The sequence below is a fragment of the Telopea speciosissima genome, chromosome 7 (genome assembly GCF_018873765.1).
Source record: "Telopea speciosissima isolate NSW1024214 ecotype Mountain lineage chromosome 7, Tspe_v1, whole genome shotgun sequence".
Taxonomy (NCBI): Eukaryota; Viridiplantae; Streptophyta; class Magnoliopsida; order Proteales; family Proteaceae; genus Telopea; species Telopea speciosissima.
The window spans coordinates 30,372,753-30,394,608 of NC_057922.1; the positions used below are offsets into that span (position 1 = coordinate 30,372,753).

Below are 21,856 nucleotides of genomic sequence, written 5' to 3' on the forward strand. Positions count from 1 at the left end.
TAATTTACTTATAATTTCAATGCATTGTTTATCCATATGAAAATAATGTACCTTATATTTTGAATATTATATTAAGGGTCTATGTTTAACACGTGGGACCGAAAATGGATTCAACCCTTTGCGCCTTTTGAGAGCCTTAATTAGGGAGTTATAAAATTCAATTTTTTTGATCCTTCTAACCTTTCCTATGCTCTTACTTTTAAGTCTAGGTCTTTTCATCTTCTTTACTGTCCAAGCCAAAAAGTTTTACGAGGATTTCTAAGGACTTTCTAAATCCCGTACTTCATTGTCTATTGAACCTTCTCGATTGGAGGGCTTTTCTGAGTCCAATGATATTATTCTGCTTCTTATGTCCTTTCCAAGCATAGGCTCTTCTGGTCCCAGTGAGTATACGCTTGATATATCCCCTTTTTCTTTCAATTTTGAGTTCTTTTTCTGCTTTTATTTGCATTTAGGAAAATGAAAAAATATAAAGGAAAAATTCCAAGAGTGGAAAAGATGAAGTTGCTTCTTTGTTGGATGAGTGCGTGAATTTGTATTATGGTTCTGTTCAGGAAGAAAATCAAAGAATGTCTTCTCCCGCATCTTTACCAGAAGAATCGATCTCTAGGGTTTCAATATTTACACCTAGGAATGTTTTCGAGATTCCAACTAATGTTTCTACCTTGGATTCTATGAGACAATTAGGAAGGAGAGGTTATCGGATTAAACAACCACAACTGGATCCTACTATTGGGAAAGGTGTGGGTGAGATTTCTTCTGTTATCTTCGATTTTAATCTCATGGAGATCCATGGTGTTTACGGGATCTCGGAAGATATTGAACTAAGAGTTCTTTCTTCCGAAGAAAGGCTGAATCGACCCCGTCGTGGGGAAGTGGGTCTTCTTTTGGATGCCTTCGAGGCTGGCCTTCAATATCCGCTCTCCATTTTTGTAGGACGTCTTCTTAGGCATTATCAAATTTCTCCTTGCTAATTGGTCCCTAATGGTTGGAGAAGTATTGGGGCTTTCCAGATCAAGTGTCTTCGATTGGAGAGACAGATTTCTGTAAGTTTGTTTATAAAATGCTTCACCCTAAATCATGTGAGTACCCACCCCAGATGATATTATTTTCGCCAGCGTGGTGGTGTCCCTATTATTGGGTCTTTTCCAACATCTAACCATGGCTGGAAGCAACGATTTTTCTGGGCAGTCCATACAAGTCTGGGGTGCCCTACTAACTGGGGTTTCCCCAGTACTGGAAAGGGGAACAAGATTATTCCCTTAGATTCTGTTGATCAAGGGTGAAACCGTTGATTTACAAGATATGGGTGAGCTAGAATTGGGTGAGTACCTCGGGAATGGAGGTTTTACGAATAATAGATGAGGATTTATCTTGTCTTAGTTTATACTTATTTGTGATATATTATTTTTTTTTGTGTATGTTGCAGTGAACTTTGGTTTGGACTCTTTGACTAGCCACATAGTGGAGAAAGATCTTCGCATTGATGGGAACCAGGTTTTTGAACCTCCAGAGGTGAGTGTGGGTAGGAAAAGAAAAGCGTCTTCCTCCTCGGGAGATAAGGGTCATTCCAAGAAAGGGCTACTAAGACCTTCTCCTGCATCCTCTCGAAATACCGAGGTTGAGGGTCTCTCCCCATAGGAAGGAGGCAATCTCACTGTGGAGCCAATCCCCTAAGAGGTTGGATCCTCCACAAGGTTAACTGATCATCATGCTGGTGGGTCTTCCATCGTACCTACCGACCTCCCTAATGTTCTTAGGAAGGATATAGGTAAAGAGAAAGTAGACATTGGAGTGTTCATCCCAGAATGGTCCATTGCTTAGGATCAAAAGGCGGTTGGTGATCTTGCTGCTTCCGAGGAGTGGGTTTTGAAAGGCATCGCTCCGGAGGATCAAGTTTTACTTTCTGGGATGCCTGACGTGTTGCAAGAGCAGTCTGCTTTTGCTCGAAGTTATGAGGTGAGCTTTCTGTTCTATTCTTTTCCTCCTTATTTTCTATATATATATATTTTCTGACCTCGGTTTGGTGTCATTCAGGCGTTGGGTTATCTTTTTGAGTTGGTGCTACGTAGGAGGAGCGTGGCTGATGTATATAAAAAATCAGAGGAAGATCTGATAGTGATGAGGAGGTCTCTCGAGTATTCTGAGAGTGAACGAATTCATTTAAATGATGAGTTGAAAACAGCGAAAGCTGAGAAGGATTCTACTGAAAAATCATTATCAGGAGTTCAAGAGAAGTTGAAATCGGCCGAGGCGTCGACTAGTTCTTCAAAAAATGCTCTTAAGAAGGAGAGGAAGAGGATAGATAGAAAGAAAAAGGCACTTGATGACAAGCAGGCTGAGATTGATGAAATGAAAAAGTAAATGTCTACAGCTAAACCTCAAGCTGTCGAAGAATATCTTCTTTCAGAGGCATGTCAGGAGATGCATAAAGGGACTGCTTCCTTAACTTTAATGAATACTGCTTATTCGTTGTGGAAGCAAGTGAGAGAAAGATAACCCGATTTTAAGTTTAAGGGGATTCAAGAAATCGATGTGATGATCGAGCAATTAGAATTTGATACTTTCAGGCCTGGTTCCTCAGTAGGGCAGCTAGATGTTCCACTTTCCTCTTCCCAAATTCCTCAGCATGTTCCTCCAAAAACTATGGATCCAGGGACCAGGGTTGGTTCTAATGTGATTACGAGTGGTGACGCTATTGAGGTGACTATTGTTACTGCTATGAATGTTGCTCCCGAACAACAGTCAGAACCCTTTGTTGAAGGAGGGATGAGTACTCCCTCCCCCACCTTTAATCTTTCTACCCCCACCGAAATCCCTGATGATACTTCTAATGTTTAACATTTTTAATGTTTTTCTTTCTTGTTTTTATGATTCAATGAAAGGATTTTAAATTTTTTCCGTCAGTTTTTTCCTTTCTACTTGTTTATTCACTATATTTATATATCGGGTTTTGTCATAATTTGCTTATTCCTTTACTTAGGAGCTTGTCTCTTCATTGAATACGTTACCTCGGGTAATCTCAAAGTGTGAGAAGGAGCTAGAGTCTCAAGTGGAAATATTGAGTCGTGCCAATATTGTTCTGGCGAAGCGTCACTCCGGGTTACAAGCGGAATCTAAGGAGCTAAAGGAAGAGCTGAAAAAATTAAAAAAGGAATTGGAGATATTTCAGGCTCTGGAACGTCGGGAGGATGATTTGGCAGCAAGGCTAGACTATGCTTGGGATATTGTGGATAACATTGGTGATTATGTATGGGCTGAAAGACGGGCTGCTGCAAACCTGACAATTACTCATATACTTGATTCCCCAGCCTTCGAACATTTTTGTAGGGAGAAGGAGAGAGAAGGAGCTCATCGGTTGTTCCTTCAGTTAAAGGATGTTATCCCAGATATTGAATGGGACAAGATAGAAATACGGTTGGATTTTCAAATTCCTATTCAAGAGGTAATGCTTAACCCTTTGTCTATAGCCCTTCCTACATTTCCTCCCCTGCAGAATGTTCCTGGGCCTTTGCCCCCTATTCCACCGGGTCCCGAGCTAAACTCCTAGATGTTGTGGCGTCTCAGATATTTGTAATTATATGTATAGATCACCGAAAATACAGTGATATTTTGCGTACCTTGTATTATTTCTCTGGCTTCTGATGGCGCTTGCACTTCATTTTGGCATTGTGGTCCCTACTAAAGGATATCTCACTTTTTCAAGATTTTTGGCAGATTTGATGAGCTTTCATTTATTGCTTTCCCTATTTAACCGGCGCTTTTCATAGCTTTATACTTATCAGAACTGTTGGGCGAACTGAATCGTTGTTTTGGAAATCACACCCTTTCTAGTAATGAGAGTAGTACAGACTCATTAGGATTGGACCACTTGGCTTGAAGCGTAACTTCTTTGAACGTGGGATAGCTGTCTTATTAAATTGCTCTTTTATCTCAAACCGTCGCCTTGCCTTATATATAGTGGAAGATTTTTTCCAATGTCTTCAGTCTTAGAGAAGAAATTCTTACTCTTTAATGGCTCTGCTTTGCTGTTGTTATCGCCATCTCACAGAGATTCTATATCTTCAGTACCATCTTGATCATGGAAGTTCTCCCACACATGAAGGACATAAACCCTAGGATTCTTACCTTACAGAAGTTTTTCTTTTGGCCTCAATCTTCAATCGACATTTTTCATCACAACTTTAATCCTCAATCGACATGCAGCGTCTTTTGAGTTGTTAGGGTGTGGTGGTACCTCTTTGTGATATCTCCCTTTCTCTTTCTTTTCGAAGAAGGAAGGGTGTTCTGGAGAGGTAGAGAATCCTTAGGAGACTTCTTGCGGTTGATCTTCACTGTTAACATATTTGGTGATCGATGGCGTGGATCTTGCAAGCTGCTGAGGACCCTAAATGCCTTTGTTTTCTCCCAGGATTTTTCGGTTTCTTTCCATCACTGGTTTGAGAGGAGTAGGAACAGGGGTATTTTGGTTTCCTTCACCATGCTCGGGAGTGAATCGCTCCTAGCGATGTTGTCTTCTTTGGATTCTCAGGGGGTGTCTGGAGCAGCTGGTGCCATTTGTCCAGCATCGAGCTTGGCATTGATCACCGAGGTGGATATATATTTCTTCTATTCGGACTATTGATGTTCGATCTTCCTCGGTTCTTTTCTGCACGGGTTCCCCCTATACATAATCTCCTGGCGGTGTGATTGTGCATTAAAGTGGCCAGGTTTCTTCCTCGATGGATTTGCTTCCGAGATGAGATGTATTTATCGTCTTCGTTGCTCTCTAATGTTTAAGGAATGTAATGGCTTTTTCATAGAGCTTGTAAATTCATACTTGTAATATTGCATTGAATATTTAATAAAGAGACTGCTTTACTTTATTCTGCTTTCTTTGTATGCTCCTCCTTTTCTTCGAAGCAAACTCTTATTTTCACTGATGTCCTTTGTGGTTGATACTTTATCTTATCTCACCTCAGTTTCGCTGTAGCACTTCTACGATTCTTGTCTTTCCTCGGTTTTTAGTAGTGCTTCTGTGATACGATTTGCCAGGATGACCATTATTTCTTTGGGGAAATGCCCCTATGGTGTAACTCACCATTATGGTCGGATGACCATTATTTCTTTAGGAAAACGCCCCTATGGTGCAACTCACCATTATGGTTAGATGACCATCATTTCTTTGGGGAAGCGCCCCTATGGTGCAACTCACCATTATAGTCGGATGACCATCATTTCTTTGGGAAAGCGCCCCTATGGTGCAACTCACCATTATAGTCGGATGACCATCATTTCTTTGGGAAAGCGCCCCTATGGTGCAACTCACCATTATGGTCGGATGACCATCATTTCTTTGGGGAAACACCCCTATGGTGCAACTCATCATTATGGTTGGATGACCATCATTTCTTTGGGGAAGCGCCCCTATGGTGCAACTCATCATTATGGTCGGATGACCATCATTTCTTTGGGGAACAATATGCCCACTGATCATGTTATGCTCCTCAGCTCACCATTTGTAGGAAACTTTGTATTCTCATTGTCGACTTGTATTTCACTTTATTCCATTGAGAATCATGACAGATTTACAAAAGTTGTAGTTTAACGTCATTGGTAAGCTGACCTTTTACTGATAAAATTTTCGTAAGTTTTCAGCATTCCAAGACCGAGGTATGTATGTCCCTTCTAAGGTTTCCAAATGATACGCCCCAGGAGCTACTCGTTTGAAGATTCTATACGGTCCTTCCCAGTTTGGTGGCAACTTTCCCATTGATCTCTGATCTGAGGCTTCAATCTTGCGAAATACCAAATCCCCTGGATGAAACTTTTTGCTCTTTAGTTTCTTGTTGTAATAACGCGTTGTGCGCTGTTGATGCATTGCATTCTTTAACCGTGCTGTCTCTCAGATTTCTTCTAATAGATCCAGGTTTGCCCTCAACTGTTCATCGTTGTCCTTGGGGTTATATGACTGGACTCTAAATGAAATTTCTCCGATTTCCACTGGAAGTACGGCTTCTGTACCATATGTGAGCATAAAGGGTGTTTCTCCCGTGCTTAATCTTGTAGTTATTCGGTATGCCCACAGAATATTGGGTAGTTCTTCCACCCACAACCCTTTTGCATTTTCCAACTTTTTCTTTATCCCATCTAGTAATATTTTGTTTACTGCCTCCGCTAATCCGTTCGACTAGGGATGTGCTATCGATGTCTTTCTTAGCTGAATCTCGTACTGATCACTGAATTCTTTGAATTTTTTCTTAAACTGCTTTTCGTTGTCGGTAATAAGAATCCTCGGTATCCCATATCGATAGATAATGGAGTGAAGGAAGAATTTCTAAATTTTTACAACAGAAATGGTGGCTAAGGCCTCTGCTTCCACCCACTTTGTAAAATAATCCACAACTACTATCACAAACTGTCTGCCCCTCGACACTTTAGGAAATGGCCCCAAAATATCCATTCCCCACTGTACGAAGGGTAAGGGACTAGATATGGAAGTGAGCTCGGTAGCTGGTTGACGCACGATCGGTGCAAATTTTTGACATTTCAGGCACTTGCAAACAAAACTTAATGCTTCTTTGCGGAGATATGGCCAAAAGTATCCTTGTCTAATGACCTTGTGGGCTAGTGTTATGCCCCCCAAGTGTTGTCTGCAAATGCCTGTGTGTATCTCCCAAAGTACATATTCTGCTTCTGATGGTCGGAGACATTTTAGATAGGGCATTGCAAATGCCTTCTTATATAACGTTCCTTCTATCATTGTATATCGGGCGGCCCTCATCCTGACATTCTTAGCTTCTTCTTTATCGGTGGGTAATATGCCCTCCTAGAGGTAGTTGATTAATGGATCCATCCAGGAATGTTCTGTCTCCACCGATAATACTTCTTCAGATTGTGCTATGCTCGGGGAGATTAGTATATCTAGATACACGATTTCGCCCAAATCTTGAAAATCCGAGGTGGCAAGTCTTGAGAGTACGTCTGCTGATGCATTTGTGCCCATGGTATTTATAATATCTCAAAATGATTGAAGTGCGTGATCAACTCCTGAACCCTTCTCAAATATTGGGCCATCCGTGTTTCTTTAGCATCATATTCCCCTTTGACTTGATTAACTATCAGCTGTGAATCACTGTGTATAGTAATACGCTTCACCATTAAACTTTGTGCCAGCTTCAATCCTGCAATCAGAGCTTTGTATTCTGCCCCATTATTAGTGGCTTGGAATTCAAATCTTAGCGCGTATTGCACAATAAATCCTCCGGGGCTGGTTAGTATCAAACCTGCCCCACATCCTTGCACGCTGGATGAACCGTCCACATATAGCGTCCATTCTTCCATTGTCTCCTCGGGTTCCGTGATGGTAGTGATTTCCTCATCGGGAAGTGTACATTCTACCATAAAATCTGCCAAGGCCTGAGCTTTTATTGCAGTTCGAGGCTTGTAATGGATGTCAAATTCCCCTAACTCCACGCACCACGCTACTAGTCTTCCTGAGTGGTCTGGCTTAGCCAATATCTTCTTCAAAGGTTGATTGGTAAGCACTTCAATGGTATAAGCTTAAAAATAGGGCCTTAATTTTCTAGCCGCCATAACCAAAGCGTATGCATACTTCTCCACACTGCTATATCTAGTTTCAGCATCTAGGAGGACTTTGCTGACATAATATATCGGTTTCTGAGTTCGCCCGTCTTCTTTGACCAGAATGGCGCTAATTGCAACAGCGGAGATAGCCAGATACAATTGCAGTATATCCCCTGGTTCAGGCTTGGCTAGAAGAGGTGGTTGTGCTAAATACCTTTTTAGTTCAATAAAGGCTATCTGGCATTCCTCGGTCCATTCGAAGGTAAGTTTGAGCCCTTTGGCCCCCCGCTCTTCTGCTTAACTCTTGAGAGTCTTCAAGAAGGGTAGACATCAGGTTCCCCGCGGTTGAGATAAATCTTTCGAGCGTCGCAACTCTTCCTGTAAGTTCCTACAATTCTTTGACTCTTCCTGGTGGATGCATCTCCAGTATAGTCTTAATCTTGGTCGGATTTGCTTCGATTCCTCTTCTTAAGACCATGAAACCGAGGAACTTCCCAGATGTGACTCCAAAAGCGCACTTGGCTGGGTTTAACCTCATCTTGCTTTCTCTTAGGACTTAGAACGTCTCGCTTAGATCTATGATGTGGCCTCGTGCTTTCAGGCTTTTCACAAGCATATCATCTACATAAACTTCCACGTTCTTGCCAATTTGGTGTCTAAAAAGGTAATTCATCAAGCGTTGGTAGGAGGCTCCTGCATTCTTCAGTCCAAAGGGCATGCAGATGTAACAATATGTATCTCTACCCGTGATGAATAAAGTTTTTAATATATCGGGCTCATACATCCTGATTTGATTATACCCTGAATAGGCATCCATAAAAGAAAGTACTTCATGGCTTGCTGTGGCGTTTATCAATAAATCAATGCGAGACAAAGGGTAGTAGTCTTTAGGACAAGCTTTATTCAAATTGGTAAAATCAATACACATGCGCCACTTGCCATTGGACTTGGGGACCATTACAACATTTGAGAGCCATTCCGGATAAATGGCTTCCTCAATAAAGCCTGCATCAAGTAGCTTGGTTACTTCTTCAATCACTTTCTCTTGTCGTTCTGGCGCAAAGGTTCTTCTCTTCTGGAATACTGGTTTGGCATTGGGGTAGACGCTGAGCTTGTGTTCAGCTATCTTTCTGTCTATCCCCGGCATGTCAGTGGCAGACCAGGCGAATACATCCGCATTAGCTCTCAGGAAGTTTATGAGGTCGGTTCTCCTTTCACCGGTCAGGTTGGCGTCTATCTGGACAAGGCGCATGGCATCTCCTTCTACTATCTCCACTGGAGCCAGGTCCTTAGCTAGTTCACTTCTTTCTGGCTGTTTGATATCTCGATTATCATCCAAATGGATTAGGTTCATTTGCGGCTCCTTCCCCTGACCCTCAGATATCCTTCGTAGCAACGACGGGCCGCCACTTGACTTCCTCGACACTCCCCAATCCCTTGATCAGTCAGGAATTTCATGACTAAATGGGGAGTTGAAACCACTGCCTGTAGAGCATTGAGACCAGGGCGTCCCAATATCCCGTTATGTGCGGAATTCACCTTTACCACCAAAAAGTTCATCATCACGGTAGAGAGCTTGGGTTTTGTCCCCACTGTGACCAATAGCTCGATCGATCCTTCAACTTGGACCGGGGCTCCATTGAACCCATAGAGAGGGGATTCTACTCTTTTCAGCATCTCAGATTTCAGGAATATCTTTTCAAAGGCATCATAATATAGGATGTCTACCGAACTCCCATTGTCTACCAAGATCCGCCCTACTGTGCAGTTGGCGATCACCATCTTGATCACTAGAGCATCATCATGGGGCGTCTGTATATCTGCCAGGTCTTTGACAGAGAATGTTATTTGGCAGCTGGTTTTCCTCTTCTTGAGTATAGTCTTGGTTTGCAGCACATTCCGCGCATGTTGCCTTCGGGAGTTTGAGGTTTCTCCCCCAAAGCCAGGTCCACTAAATATAGTGGTGATCTCTCTCAAGGGTGCATTCTCAGTGTGGTTTTTACCTCGGGAAACTTCTTCTTTATCGGCCTTGGGGGTTGACCTTTGCCTTCTCTTGGGTTCCCGAGTTTGATAGTCCGTCCTTCGGCCACTCATCTCTTTCTTGACGAATCGACCAAGATGTCCCCTCTGGATAAGCGCCTCTATCTCGTCCTTCAACTGTCTGCATTCCTCGGTATCGTGACCATGATCTTAGTGAAATCGGCAGTACTTATTCTTGTTGCGCTCATGGGCTAGCTTGACCATTTTGGCTGGCCAGCGTAGTGTGGCCTGATCTTTGATCTCGTTTAAGATATGTTCCCGAAGGTGAGTCAGGGTCGTATATTTTGGCTCGGATTCTCGATCTACGACCCTAGGAACCCAAGCTTTCCTATCATCTCTCCTTTTCTTTCTATCCTCATCATCTCGGTTGCGCTTCACGCCGGACTCATGGGGGATTTCTTCCTTCTTCCCTTGAGTTTTCTTCTCAGTTTTATCTTCTCTCTCTACCGCAAGGACTTCAGCCAGGTTGATATACTTTTCACACCTCGAGAATAATTCATACATATCTCCTGGTTCGTCCATGATTAATGACTTTTTCAACTCGATATCTTTGACTCCACTTCGCAGAGCTTGAAACTTCACCATTGGATCCAAGTTTTGGACCTGCAGGGCTTCTTTGTTAAATCTTGTAAGAAAACTTCTTATGGACTCTTCCGGCTGCTGCTTTATAGCCAAAAGATTGGTGGCTGTCTTCTTGTGTACCCTGCTGCTCACAAAGTGAGCCAGGAATGCCCGGCCTACGTCAGTGAAATTAGAGAGAGATCGTGGTGGAAGACGGGAAAACCATTGACGCGCTGCCTCTTTCAGAGTGGAGGGGAAGGCTCTGCACATTATAGCATCTGACGCGCCTTGGAAGAACAGGAGAGACTTGAAAGTTTTCAAGTGATCCTCTGGGTCGGTAATGCCGGTGTATTGTTCTATAGTTGGAATCTTGAAGCCTTTTGGGAGAGGTTCAGACCGCACCTCATCGGTAAATGCAAGATCTGTTGTGAAGTGGAAATTGTGGATTAAGGCCGGGTTCTTTCCCTTTATGACTTCTTGTAGCTAATCTTGGAGTTCCAGGACTTTATCGTTCAAGGCTTGCTCAATCTTTGTCATATGTGAATCCTGATTCTTGGCGGCTCCTGATATCTCTCTGTTCTTCTGTCGAATATTATTTGCGTTGCTGTGGTTCTCGCTGAGTTATGGAGAATAAGATCTTTCTCTGTTCAATAATGGAGGTGGGGGTACAGGAATCCCCTGCAGAAGGCCGCATTGCATTTCCAACATTTGTTCGATCTTATCATCCCAGCGAGTCTGCATTGCGTCGAACTGCTCCACCGTCACATAACGCGGTGGATCTCTTGGAAATCTTGGCTGCGATTCAGCTAAATGCGATGGTTCCGGATCTTCTAAGATATGATTTTGCACTTCTTGATGGGGAATTGCCGGTGGAGCTCCTCCCAGACCGGCGACTGAAGGTCCCAGAGGGGGAATAGCAGCAGGAGCAACAACAGCCATGGATCGTGTGACCCTTACCTGATTTCTCGTGTTTGTCATGGTGGGATCTTCGCAGATTTTTGTCTCCAGTTCCCACAGACGGCGCCAAATGTTGTACAAGAATTTCTGCTGGAGAGAATCCTCGTTACAAACACAGTTCTTAAACTGTTATAGAAGATTGAAAAAATATGGAAAATGATGGAAACAAAGAAATACAGAAAACCAGCCTTGGAATACTACATTCTCTTTATTGATTATTACAGAAAAAATTGTCCTCCCTCATGAGGGGCTCACCCAGTATTTATATAGTTGGTGGAGATCTGCAGTAGCCCATTCTTCGTTAGCCGTGGTCTTTTTTCGTTGCACGGTTTTTTGGTGCTTTGGTTCGGGATGTGGTCCCCCTTCGTCTCCGGGATTCCAGGTCCACGTGGGAGTTTTTCTCTCAAGGGGGTCGCTAACCGCCATCCCCCACAACTGTTACACGCGTGGGACTTTGTAGGCGTGCCTTCCAAGTCACATCTCCTCTCGAGTCCACGTGTACGTTCATGATTTAAAGTGGAAAGTATGGTATAACAATCGCCTTCACCCAATTGATGCAATCTATAAGACGCAATGTAATTTTTTTCTCAATTGATGGATCTACAAAAATTGGGTTTTGTAGATTTTGGCTTGATCAGTGATCAAATTATATATCAGTTATCAGGTATGGCAATCCATTATTAAGAATTACAGTAACATTTTCTTAAATCCCTCATCTCTGTCGTCTCAATTAGCTCTCTGAGTCATAATCACTCGATTGACTCGGTTCAAGCACGTTCAACTCCAAACTCGACACCCGTCTTCGTAAGTGGCTAAGAAAGTTTTAATTAGCTGGATCTCAACTCCACCGATTACTGATTACCTCATCCTGTCCCAGTTTCAAGGAAGAACAAATCCATCCTCGTCCTTCTTGATTCTCCACCACCCACCTCTCTCTCTCTTTCTCTCTCTCATTCAATTAATTACCCTTAAACCTCGGCTGTTCCATCTATTATTAATCTCTCTTTACTGACTACTCCCATATTGTTTAAGTTCACTTTGATCCTACCCTGCTCAAAATTTTGTTCCTTCTTCCTTCCTTTCTTTAACAACAGTGCTGGGCATTGCGGTTTGAGCTTCTACGAAAGAAAGAACGTTCTTCTGTCAAAGTTCAAACTTTTTAATTGCAGTCTACATTGTATCAACCAGGTACGTAGAGCAAGAGGACCCAAAGATGGACTACCCGTGATTCCCGCAAGGATCTAATTCCACTTTTATTCTTATCTCTCACTCCCACTCTGTATGAGATAATGAGAACATAAAAAGTGATTAAAGTCAATAAATTTGTTTGTTTAATTCGTTGTCTTTGTTTGTTTCTGCATTTTTAATGTTTGGAAGAACAGGGGAAGGCAATGGCCACCAACCAAAACTTAGAGACTGACAATACATCAGAGCCGCTTATCGTGCAGCAAAAGGATGATGAACTGCTTGAGATTCACAGTGACGGGATGTGGATGGTTTGTCTCAGCACATTTGTTTCGGTCTTTGGGGCTTTTGAATTTGGCTCATGCGTAAGTATTCTTTCTTTCTTTCTTTCTTTATTATCTAACGATTGCTGTATGTCTTTTTTATTTTTTCTCGCCTGGTTATATTTTTGGTTGTTTTTATTGATTATCACTTGTGGGCTTTGCAGGTTGGATATTCTGCACCTACCCAGTTTGGTATCATGGATGATATTGGCCTATCTTTAGCTGAGGTCTGATCTCATGCTTGATTGGTTCAGTGATCTGTTTATATTAGACACAAGCGTGCAAGAAGCATATATTTTAAGATCAAATTTGCATTCCTCCATGTTTGAAATGATATTTCAAGTGTATTTCAAAAATTGGAAGACTCGTATGATCAAATCATGGTTTATACCATCAGTTCATGGGAAAAAAAGAAATTGTAAAGTTTTCCAGGCACTGAAGAATGAGATTTCTCAATGCATCATATGAAGCTAGCACTAAAACATCTTGGTATGGGAAGATTGTCTAATGCATTTCACATATTTGTATATCTGTCGCTCTCTTAAAACTACTGATATATCAACCCCTCCCAGAGTTGTAATAGAAAAGATATCTTTACATTCCTCCCCAAAGTTAGCAGGAAAATAATATTTCTTCCTTTGATTTACCATGCAGTACTCAGTTTTTGGATCTATACTTAATATTGGTGCAATGATCGGTGCCATTTCAAGTGGTCGTATTGCTGATTTCTTTGGTCGTAAAGGGGTAATGAGGGAGATACTGTAATGAGATTTTTCAATATGAACATTTAGCTTTTCTGAGCCATGCTTCCTCTATCTTAAACAATCAGTGAACTAACTTGGGTGGCTTTACTCATTGAAGTAGGCAATGAGGCTCGCATCAACAATATGCATCATAGGATGGCTTGCAGTCTATTTTGCTACGGTTTGTACTATCTCGGCTTCTTTCCATTTTGACACGAGAATTTTCAGCTCTATATTTGGATAAATCAACCCCATTACCTCTCTGATTCTTATTGAAGGGAGCCATATTGCTCGATCTTGGAAGATTTATAATGGGATATGGCATTGGCATTCTTTCTTACGTGGTATGTTTCTGTCTCTTTAGAAGCTTCTCTTCAAGATATGTACTAATGGATACAGTTTTATGCATGCCAACTCCTCCTACTTTTATGATAATTGTACAGGTCCCAGTATTTATATCTGAAATTGCTCCTAAAAACCTTCGAGGAGCATTAGCAACGGCAAATCAGGTGGAAGAAAGTTGGCACAGAACTTTTCTTTGTAATTAGGGTGAAAGAGGAAAAGTGGTAAACTGATAGAAATGTTAATATGTGGGGTTTGGTGTCATCTTGCAGCTCCTGATAGTAATTGGGATATCTGTTGCATTCACAGTGGGAGCATTCGTAAATTGGCGGATACTGGCTCTAACGGGTAATTTCCAGTTTCTTTACAAGTATCTTTCATTGAAGATTTAATATTTCGGAGATCTCACCAGCTATTGATGGGAAATTTGAATTTACTTGCAGGAATTGTTCCATGTATCATTCTACTTGTTGGCCTCTGTTTCATCCCAGAGTCCCCCAGATGGCTGGTAAGCCTGATGAAAGTAATAATACTTTTCTTTTAAAAACTAGGAAAATTAGATTGAGCATGAGAGAGATATACATAACCATGCTGCAGGCCAAGGTTGGCCACCAGAGAGAGTTTGAAGCTGCACTCAGAGCACTTCGTGGACAGAATGCTAATATTTCTCAAGAGGAGGCAGAAATCCAGGTGTTTTGAACTTCAAAATCTAATACTACAAAATACCAATACGAGGTACAGATGTGACAATCAGCAATTTTCTTCCTGGTGCAGGATTACATAGAGTCTCTTCAACAATTTCCAAAAGTCACAATAATTGACCTGTTTCACAAAAAATATATTCGTTCAGTGATTGTAAGCATCTCCACTTGGAACTGTGGAGCTCTTTTTTTTGGTTTATATTATTATTATTTTTTTCATCTCATCTTTTACTACATTGCAACTAGGTTGGAGTTGGATTAATGGTGTTTCAACAATTTGGTGGAATTAACGGGATAGTGTTCTATGCAAGCCAAATTTTCGTTTCTGCAGGTGAAAGGCCATTCCTAGTGATTGTTCCTACTTGTGCTTTATGAATGAAATAAACATATGCTTACTGTTTTCCCTATCTGTGGTCTCAGGATTTCCTCCCAATGTTGGAAACATACTTTATGCTCTTCTTCAGGTTCTCATCCTCTTTGCCCTTGAAACATATGTCTTCATATTCTAAATTTATGTTGGTGATCGTGTCCTAGTCTTTGCCCCTATACTCCAGGTTGTGGTGACTGCAGTGGGTGCAACTTTAATCGACAGAGCTGGAAGAAGACCTCTTTTGATGGTAGGCACTGAGTATGTTTTGAATCTTTTCATTCATTTCTAAAGTTCCATAGCACATTTGTATTCTTGGATGGAAATAACACCATGATCTACCATTTCAGGTTTCTGCATCAGGCTTACTTGCAGGCAGCTTATTGATTGCGATGTCATTCTATTTCAAGGTAATTTATCTAATTCAAAATCCTAAATAACTTCTTTTCCTCTTCCAATTTCACTTGACACATTTTTGTTTCTGAACCAGACCTTCCAATATTTTCCCAAATCGGTTCCAATACTTGCACTCGCTGGTGTCCTGGTAACTAAATACCAAATACTGAAATTCTTATCTGTATTTGTTTTTCAACTCACAGTGACATTTTAATGGCATGATTTTTTTGGTTCCTGAAATAACTCATCTTAATTTTGTTCATTGAAACAAGTTATACATAGGCTCCTTCTCAGTGGGAATGGGGGCAGTTCCTTGGGTTGTAATGTCAGAGGTGAGTTATCCCAATCAAAATCATACCACAGAAAGTATTGAATCACAAAATAACAACTCTTATATGGGCTGTTTTCTGTACAGATATTCCCGATAAATGTAAAAGGAACTGCTGGAAGTTTAGTGACCCTGGTGAACTGGCTTGGGTCTTGGGTGACCTCCTATACTTTCAATCTTCTTGTGACCTGGAGCTCTTATGGTAAGATCTCCTTAGTGGGAAAAACATAAAATGCAGTTTGGAAATGTTTGCTTAACAATATGACTTGTGTTCTCCAATGGTGCATGTTAGTGTCACCATATTGATGATCAGAGCCTGGGGACTTTGTGTGATTTCAGGTACATTCTTCTTTTATGCTGCCATTTGTGCGATGGCTCTCATATTCATCTTCAAGGTAGTACCAGAGACCAAGGGTCGAACGCTGGAAGACATCCAGGCCTCCATGAACTCTTGAATAGAAACAAAGAGGTGGAAATGTTTGCTAGAGACTTATTTTCTGGTTTTGGATCTAGAGTAAAGGGGTTCTACTACATTACAACACCATGCCTGGGTGATCTAATAAATAACCCCAAGTGGGTAGTTCAGTTGGCAAGGATCAAAACCTCACAATTGATTGAGAGGTCACAAGTTCAACTCTCCTTGGGGCTTATCCAAAAAGCGGGAAAAAAAATATGCTGTGGGTTCTATTACTAGACAGGGGAGGAAAGGGAGGTGATGTTATTTGACACAAGGTGAAGGTCAGAAAACTCAAACTTAGGCCCTGACAACAATTTTGCTGGAGGAATTGATACCAGTGGAACCAGCTATATCCATACATTAATCTAAAATTTAGATGCCTTTCCTATTCAACCATTTTTCTTTTGCTGATTTGCAGATTTAAGGAAAATAAAAAACAAAATAATCAAATGTAAAGTTGTTTGATTTTTCCTTGGACAACAAGAAATACAAGAAACTTTCTTTGATCTTTGATATTCTTATATATTTCTTAAAGGCAATTTTCAGCATGAACAATGCCAACAATGTGGTGTCAATGTGGTCCAAATTAAAGTACTACATTAGGGTACTTACGTTTCTATCCATGTATAAGATGAAGGTGGGTTTCTGGCACCAAACAGTTCTGGAAGCCATTCCAACACATTAGTTATTATTACCTGCATGTTGGTTAGCAGTCAAATTCAATTGGTGTTTACACCCTATTTTTACACCAAGATTATACCACGTATACTTTAAGATCGTGCAGTGCATGTGTCATGCAAGGGTCCCTTTTGAATTTGAAAAAGAAAGTGGGAAGGTGGTTATGTAAGATAGGATTTTGTGGGTAGTTACTTAACCGCTTAGGATGTTCAAATTCAAATTCAAATTCAAATTCAAATTCTAATGCAAATGGCTGGAAAAAACTGCTAGGAACCACTTGAAGGTACCAAGAATGTTCATAAAAACCAGAATTTCATCTCTCGATCAACAAACAAACTTGCAACTTACTTATCTTTTATTTTCTACAATTTACATTTCTTAGTGTAACTCTCTTTCTCCCTGAGGTCCTTGTGGTCATTCTCTCTCTTTCTCCCCCAAATCCTTGTGATCATTCTTCCTTTCTTCCCTTATCAAGTTCTTCTATAGTCCTCTGTATTAGTGGTACCTCCTTTGAATGTAATTTTTTTCAGAAATTAATAGAAGATTTCGATTTCTTATTCCACTATCATCTCTCTGTGATTTTCCCTTTTCCTAAGTTCATTGCAATTTGGACTTTTATTTCAAGAAGTCCTTGGAACAATCGAGGCAAGAGGGTAATCTACATAGCTTGATAGAAGTCAGAAATGCAAACTTCTTTTACATTGGGTCTTGAAGACTCTGGCACACCGGTGCTCTTCACTATCATTATTTGTTAAGGTTGATCGATCTTACGGTTCACCAATTGTTTGAATGATCCAGAAAATTTACCAAACAATTTTTGACATGTCCGATGGGACACTCTGATTAAGACGTTATGGCAAAGAAAATTATTCAACTTGAAACACAGCTCAGAGCATGTGCGGAGATACGCCCCGAGCAAATAACTACTAAATGCATAATTTAATGCCACCTATGAGGCATAGCCTGTATCGATACTTAAAGGCACCGTTAGCCTCCTCTAACGAAATTCAGAATCGTCAGTTAGAGCAAGTGGAGGCTCTAGTTCGAGGCAAGGCTGAGTTGCCTCCATTTATTTTACCACAACAGAATGATTTTGGCCAACAACCATCCATGGGATTGGGATGGCCCATGCTTGCTGTCCCACGCCACAACAAAGTAATTTTTGACAATTATCAAATCATATATTCAATTAGGGGCATCAACGTTCCACTATGGCCCAACTAAGTTTCCCTATTGTTGGAGAGATTACCTCTTGTTCCACCAAGAAGGGTAATGAACAAACAAGGGGCAAGACTGTTGCTCCACAACAGAGTGATTCGATTTTGTCAATCATTCTTTACCAAAATTCAATCAGGGGCATCAACGTTCTTCTATGGCCCAACCGAGTTTCCCTATTGTTGGAGGGGTTACATCTTGCTCCGCCATGGATAATGAACGAACAAAGGCGCAAGACCCCTGAAACGGCTCAGGTGTCTCGAAACACGCCGTACGGAGAATTTCAAACCTGACCGGCCAAACCCACTTAGAAGAGTCTCACTTCGGCTGATAACGGCAGATGAATTGAAGTTAAGTTATCGAAAAGGGTGCGAACACCGTTTGATCAGTAATCAACCCCGAAATCAAGACAAGAGGACGAAACAGTTGGAAAATCCAAACTCGAACATCGGATTAACCCCTTGTTGCGTGACCATTATGCAGGCACAACCCGCTGCCAGTCGTAAAACACAAACGATGTTGGTCACTAAAAAGATGTCTTGACCCGGAGCAAATAAAGTATGTCTGGGAACCAGGATCCAACAAGAATTGGATAAGAACCTGGGATTTGGATTTAACGGGACCGGTTGGAAGGCGAAGAAAGATCGGTCTTATAAAAGATAGAGGTTGCAAATATGCTGAGAAGCCCTAACCCATTGTCAAGGGGCATGGTTTATGTACCGGCCTTTGCTGCTGATGTTTTGAATGATCCTAAACCTATTGACGCCAAACAACGGGCAAGGGTGGCAGACGTCTTCTCCAAGAGAGTGGGTGCCTAAAAAGAATATGGAGAAATATGAGGTATAATCAGAGCAAGAGGCCGATTTATTCAGCTCAGTGAAGTATGAGACTTTTTTTCCGAATCCCAATCATTTTCTCTCATTCTTTCCATCACTAGAAAGAGACACATTTCGTCCTTCATCTTTCTCTCTAACTCAGTTTTGAACTTAAACGTCCCTCATTCTTCCAAATCTTTCACTTTATGAGTAGAGCAAATTGGTGTTGTTGAGTAAATATCCTCCATGCAAAATGTAGATTATGGCCGACTGAGCAGAACAAGATGAAGTACATGGACAAAGGCAGGAGCCAGAATGGTGGAATTGAAACAAAGGGATCAGAAGAAGCAAAAGCTCCATGGCTACATCCCTTTTCATGGGAAACCTCGGATCAGGATTCCCCATGAATTATTCCATTGGTCATCAATCAAGGATGCATGGTTCATTTTTGTCTCCATTGAGACCATGGTTTTAGTGCACGGTATCGGAACGGGTATTGACAACATGCAAAACTGATACGAAACCAATACGGTATCGGCCTATATCGATTTTATTGGACAAAATTATCTCTAAAATTCCTTAAAAATTGAATTTTCTGACCATTTTACCCCTTGTCCGTACCATGCTACCAATACGATATCGGTACGATATCGATATGGATGACTAGCAAAACCAATACGTATACGGACAATACAATACCGATACTTAGAACCATAATTGATACCGATGAAAAGCTTTTAAGGATTACAAGATGAATGCATTCATTGTGTGGGTACGGAGTTTAACCACCAACGATTCTCCTTGAACCTGGTTCCAGGTATTGGAACAAAATTTTGAAAATTCCGGATGATGGGTCTAAGCCTCTTGGAAGTTTTTTGGCTTAAAAAATCGAGACACATGTATATCAAAGACGGGGATTGCAACACTAGACACTACCATTCGGTTGCAAAATCAAACATAAGGAAAAGACGAATTGAGTATATTCGGGATGAGAGTGGGAAAAAATTGGAGGACCCAAAACAAATGGCCAAGCTCTTCGCTGAGCATCTTAAGGATGTATTCACCACTTCTAATCCGTTGGATGCAGGATTCATAGAATTTCTATTCTCGCAGATCACAACTCCTGAGGATCTGGAATCGCTATGTCATCCACCATCACTCTGAGAAATCAGGAAAGTGGTTTTCTCTTTAGGTCCCCATAAAGCACCAGGTATGGATGGGTTTCAAGCATGCTTTTATAAAAAATTGTGGGATTTGGTAAGTCCTGACCTACTTTTGCTTTCCACTCAATTTTTTAATAATTCCTATCTACCCCTCAACACTAATCACACCCTTATTTGCCTGATCCCTAAAACCGATTCAGGGGATAGTGTAGGAGATTTCAGACCCATTAGCCTGTGCAATGTATCCTATAAAATTTTATCCAAACTGATTGCAAACAGGTTAAAAGGCTTTTTAAACAAAATCATATCCCCTTTTCAAGCTGCTTTTGTTCCTGGAAGACAAATAACTGACAATATTGTTACGGCACAGGAAATATTTCACTACATGAAACAAACGAGAGGTAAAACGGGGTATGTGGCTATAGAGATTGACATGTCCAAGGCCTACGACAGGATCGAGTGGGACCTTATCTCTTCCTTGTTTAAAGTCCTTGGTTTCAGAGAACATTGGTGTAATTTAATTTCGATACTCATGACCACTTCTTCCTTTTCTATTAAATTAGATGGTAGTCCATTTAAATTCTTTAGGGGGTCCAGAGGAATCCGACAAGGCTGCCCTCTGAGCCTTTATCTTTTCATCATCGCAATGAAAGTCTTGTCGAGGCTTTTTCTTACCTACAGGAACCTTAATTTGTTTAAGGGAATCAAGGTGGCGAGATCAGCACCAGAAATCTTCCACCTCCTATTTGCAGATGATTTGTTTATTTTTTGTCGGGCCTCCCCAAAAGATCTTCTTACTATTAAGGCAATCCTTGACATTTTCTCTGATCTTTCAGGCTAGGAAATTAACCTTTCAAAGAGTGGTATTCACTTCAGTCGAAAATGTGTCTGAGGTGGACAAATCGGCCCTTTGCTCTCTTATTGGCATCCAGGAAATGCATAACAACGCTTTGTATTTGGGAACGCACCTCTTCCATTGAAGATCCAAAATTAGTGTTCTTAATAAGACGGTGAAGAGGATGCAAAAGAAACTGTGTTCCTAGAAAATAAAATTCTTGTCCTTTGCTGGCCGTAGAGTTTTAGTCCAATCAGTCTTGCCTTCAACCCCAGCCTATCTAATGAATTGTTTTCTTTTCCCCCACAAAATCTGCCGGTCCATTGACTCCATCTGTCGTAATTTCTAGATGGGTAATACGGGGAACAAAAGGAAAGCCACTTTAATCTCTTGGGATAAATTGTGCACCCCTCTGTACCAAGGGGGTTTGGGTTTCAGGAAGGTTGCTACCCACAACAGGGCTCTCCTTATGAAACTGGGGTGGAGATTGTTGTCTGAACCCTCCACGTTATGGGTTAGAACCCTAAAGGCCAAATACTTTCCCTCTTCTTTTTTTGACCCCAAAATCCGAAAGAAGAGAGGATCGTGGACCTGGAACAACATCACCTAGGTTATCCCTGCTCTCCAAGAAATTACAACTATAAAAATTGGAAATGGGAGGTCCATATTCTTCTGGATCGATCCCTGGATCCCGTCTTATAGAGGTATTCTCCTTCCCTCTCTACAAAACATGGAATTGAGACATGTGAAAGTTGCTGGTTTTACACTAAATTCTAGCTGGAATACACAATTCATAAATGCTACTATTCCTTTGCATGTGTCTGCTCATGTTCATAGAATATTACTAACTCCTGATGAAGACAGGTGGTGGCGCACGCTTGCCAAGAATGGATTATTTAGCATAAAATTAGCTGCTCAATCACTGAATTCAATTGTGCCTACTAGTAATCCTATTTGAGATCCACATGGTGGAGATTTTTTTGGAAATTAAAAATCCACCCTAAATTCCAAATATTTGTCTGGCGACTTTTAAATGCAAGTCTTCCAAGCAAGGTGGTCCTATCAAAATGGACCCAGATTGATATAACTTGTGCTTTCTGTGGACGGGGTGCTGAATCTTAATGGCACCTGTTCCTATCATGTGATTGGACCAAAAGAATATGGGCAGCGAGGCCATTGGGTCT

General features: G+C 41.2%; 2 protein-coding genes across 2 annotated transcripts; one reads left to right on the forward strand and one right to left on the reverse strand.

The window, feature by feature from the left end:
- Positions 1-9,756: 9,756 nt before the first annotated feature.
- Positions 9,757-10,437, reverse strand: LOC122668436. The gene has a single exon (XM_043865001.1). The coding sequence runs from the start codon at positions 10,435-10,437 to the stop codon at positions 9,757-9,759; it is 681 nt and encodes a 226-aa protein (XP_043720936.1).
- Positions 10,438-12,470: 2,033 nt separating this feature from the next.
- LOC122667037 (sugar transporter ERD6-like 7) lies at positions 12,471-16,105 on the forward strand. The gene is made up of 18 exons (XM_043863208.1): positions 12,471-12,674; positions 12,797-12,859; positions 13,287-13,376; positions 13,497-13,556; positions 13,654-13,719; positions 13,819-13,884; positions 13,990-14,065; positions 14,161-14,225; positions 14,315-14,407; positions 14,492-14,572; positions 14,665-14,749; positions 14,839-14,882; positions 14,973-15,035; positions 15,136-15,195; positions 15,276-15,329; positions 15,454-15,513; positions 15,597-15,711; positions 15,849-16,105. The coding sequence occupies exons 1-18, from the start codon at positions 12,516-12,518 to the stop codon at positions 15,962-15,964; spliced, it is 1,416 nt and encodes a 471-aa protein (XP_043719143.1). The 5' UTR covers positions 12,471-12,515; the 3' UTR covers positions 15,965-16,105.
- Positions 16,106-21,856: the final 5,751 nt, after the last annotated feature.

What these genes read in the sequence shown, in the direction of transcription:
- LOC122667037 (XM_043863208.1), top strand. Translation starts at nt 12,516, where the DNA reads ATGGCCACCAACCAAAACTTAGAGACTGACAATACATCAGAGCCGCTT. An exon ending in GAAGAAGACCTCTTTTGATG is followed by an intron (nt 15,036 to 15,135) that starts GTAGGCACTGAG and finishes CTACCATTTCAG; the next exon opens with GTTTCTGCATCAGGCTTACT. An exon ending in CTTGGGTTGTAATGTCAGAG is followed by an intron (nt 15,514 to 15,596) that starts GTGAGTTATCCC and finishes TTTTCTGTACAG; the next exon opens with ATATTCCCGATAAATGTAAA.
- LOC122668436 (XM_043865001.1), bottom strand. Translation starts at nt 10,437, where the DNA reads ATGTGCAGAGCCTTCCCCTCCACTCTGAAAGAGGCAGCGCGTCAATGG.